A 3,220-nucleotide genomic window follows, 5' to 3' on the forward strand; every position below is an offset into this window, starting at 1 on the left:
GTTTGCTTTATGTAACTGGGTGCTCATGTATTGGGTGCATAGATATTAAGGATTGTAAACTCTTCTTGTTGGATCTTCCCTTTCACCAATATATAGTGGCCATCTTTGTCTTTTTTTACTTTTGCTATTTTAAAGCTTATGTTATCTGAAAATGGTATAGCTACCCCTGTTTCTTTTGGCTTCCATTCATCTGGATGATAGTTTTCCATCCCTTGACCTTTAGTCTGAGGGCATCTTTGTGGGTTAGATGCATTTCCTGTAGGCAGCAGATACTAGGATTGTGGATTTTTATCCACTCTGCCAGCCTGTATCTTTTCAGAGGACAGTTCAGTCCATTCACATTTATTGAGAGGATTGAGATTTGTGGTAGATTTCCATTCATATTGTTGGGTGGAATCCTGTTGTTTTGTTTCGCTCCTTGAGCCATCACGAGGTCCACGTTCTAGGCTTTAACTCTTGAATGATTTTACTTTGAAGATTGTCTATTATGCTGTTCAGTGTGTAATGCAGGACTGTTCAAGGATTTTTTTAAAATGTGCTTTGAGGAATCTAAAGCAAAAGCAACCTACCTAAAACTTATATTTATGCATTCCTACTTACATTACAGATCTTGTCATTGTGCAGCTATGATTTAATAAGATATTTTAACAGTAATAAAACATTTCAGAATTTTGCTAATTGTTATTTTCTGAAAAGTTTAATTGTTTCAATGCAAATACATGGAAATGTTGTAGAACTAGGAAAAAGTTTATGGGTAAAAATTCAATGCCAAATATGCAAATATTCAACTTCTAATATGGAAATAATTTATTTTTACAAATTACAAGTGGTTATACTTGTTTGCAAGGTGCTTGTAACACACACACACACACACACACACACAGCCTTTAAAATATCATAACAAAAAACTATTTTGTAAGAAAGGCATGACAGCCAGTGGTTATCTAGTTAAACACAAATTTATTGTCAGAGATTGTGAGGTTTTAGATGTAAAAACTGTAGGATGAACAACAAATAATCAGTTCTAAGATTTTGTCTTCTCTCTTACTAGGTGAACATTATACCACTGATTGCCAAAGCAGATACAATTTCTAAAACTGATTTACAGAAGTTTAAGAGTAAGATAATGAATGAATTGATTAGCAATGGCATCCAGATATATAAATTTCCAACAGATGATGAAACTACTGCTCAAAGGAACTCATCAATGAATGTAAGCTTAAGTAAAAATATTAGTAATATATTGGAACTCGTATCTGACAGACTATAAATGAGTTGTGTTTTTTTCTAAAATCCAGTGTGACAAAATATTTTGTTTGCTTGATTTTGAAAAGTGTTGCTTACAATCAATTCTTTTTTTAAACAGCTTTATTTAGATTTAATTGAAATATCATACAATTCACCTGTTGAAAGTATGCAATTCTATTATTTTTGGTATATTCACAGATACGTACAACCATCACAACAGTCAATTTTAAAACATTTTTATCACCTTGAAAAAATCCTATACCTTTAGCCTTTTTCCCCACCTCTAACCCCACTCTCTGTCCCTCCCTCCCCAGTCCAAGGGAACCACTAATCTACTTTCTTTCTTTAAAATATTATCCTCTATTATATTTTTATCTACTTTCTACCTTTATAAATTTCTCTGTTTTAGATATTCCATATAAATGGGATAACATGTGGTCTTTTGTACCTGACTTCTTTCACTTATCATAATGTTTTAAAGATTTATTTATGTGGTAGCATGTTGTAATAAGCTCTTCATTTCTATTTATGGCCAACACCATATAGGGATACCACATTTTGTTTATCCATCATTTAGATGATGGGTATTTGGGTTGCTTCTACGTTTGGATTACTATAAAGAATGCTGCCATAAACATTTGTGTACAATTCTTTGTGTGGACATATGCTTTCATTTCTTTTGGGTATATGCCTAGAAGTGGAATTGTTTGGTCATATAGCAACTATGTTTAATCACTTGAAGAACTCTAGACCTTTTCCAAAGTGGCTATACCAGTAGTTTTGCTTTCTCCACTTCCTTGCTTTAATTGTTATTATATAAATCTTTTATTCTAACTATGCTAGTGGGTGTAAAGTGGATCCCATTGTGGTTTTGATTCTCATCAGATCCTTTACCCATTTTTAGATTGGGTTTTTATCTTTTTATTATGAGTTGTAATAGTTCTTTATGTATTCTAAATTCAAGGTCCTTGTAGGATACATTATATGCACATTTTATTCCATTTCGTGGGTAATCTTTTCGGTTTCTATTTGGTTTCTTTTAAAGCACAAAAGATTTTAATTATGAGGAAGTTCAATTTTTCTACTTTTTTCTTTGTTGGCTCTTTTGCATCATATCTAAGAATTCTTTGCTAAATCTAAGATTATAAAGGTTTACCCATTTTTTCATAAAGTTTAAAAAACAGTGGTAAAATACACACAACATTATAGCATTTACCATCTTAACTATTTTTAAGTGTATGTTTCAAGTGCATTATATATTTACATTGTGCTACCACCATCACCATCCATCACACAACTCTTTTTATCTTACAAAACTGAAACTTTATACCTATTAAACAATAAATCTTAATTCCTCTCTTCCTCTAATCCCTGGAAACAATCATAGTACTTTTTTGCTCTATAAATTTGATTATTCTAAGTACCTCATGTAAGTAGAATCAATATTTTTTTCTTTTATGTCTGGCTTATTTAACAGCATAATGTCTTCAATGTTCATCAATGTTGTGGCATGTGTTAGAACCTCCACACTGTCTACTATAATACCTAAATCAATTAACATTTCCACCAACAGTATGCAAGGATTCCCTTTTCTCCACAGTCTCACCAATACTTCTTATCTTTTGTCTTTTTGGTAACAATCTTTCTATTAGGTGTGAGGTGATATTTCTGTGTTTAATTTGTCAAGGAAGTACCATACTTTTTATCATAGTGGCTGCACTATTTTGCATTCTCACCAACAGTACAAACGATTTCAGTTTATCCACATTCTTGCCAACACTTGCTATTATGAGGTGTGCATTTTTTTTTTTTTTTTGAGACAGAGTCTCACTCTGTTGCCCAGGCTAGAGTGCCGTGGTGTCAGCCTAGCTCACAGCAACCCCAGACTCCTGGGCTCAAGCGATCCTTCTGCCTTAGCCTCCCAAGTAGCTGGGACTACAGGCATGCGCCACCATGCCCAGCTAATTTATGT

At 33.0% G+C, this 3,220-nt stretch overlaps 1 protein-coding gene across 1 annotated transcript in view; it reads left to right on the top strand.

The window, feature by feature from the left end:
• LOC105806999 (septin-14-like) overlaps positions 1-3,220 on the top strand; it is an 81,538-nt gene that overhangs the window by 61,440 nt on the left and 16,878 nt on the right. Inside the window, exon 3 of the mRNA XM_012640246.1 lies at positions 1,052-1,213. Coding sequence (XP_012495700.1) covers positions 1,052-1,213 — 162 coding nt within the window. The remainder of the gene's footprint in view (positions 1-1,051; positions 1,214-3,220) is intronic.

Source organism: Propithecus coquereli, unplaced genomic scaffold, assembly GCF_000956105.1.
Source record: "Propithecus coquereli isolate 6110/MARCELLA unplaced genomic scaffold, Pcoq_1.0 Scaffold150, whole genome shotgun sequence".
NCBI classification, from domain to species: Eukaryota; Metazoa; Chordata; class Mammalia; order Primates; family Indriidae; genus Propithecus; species Propithecus coquereli.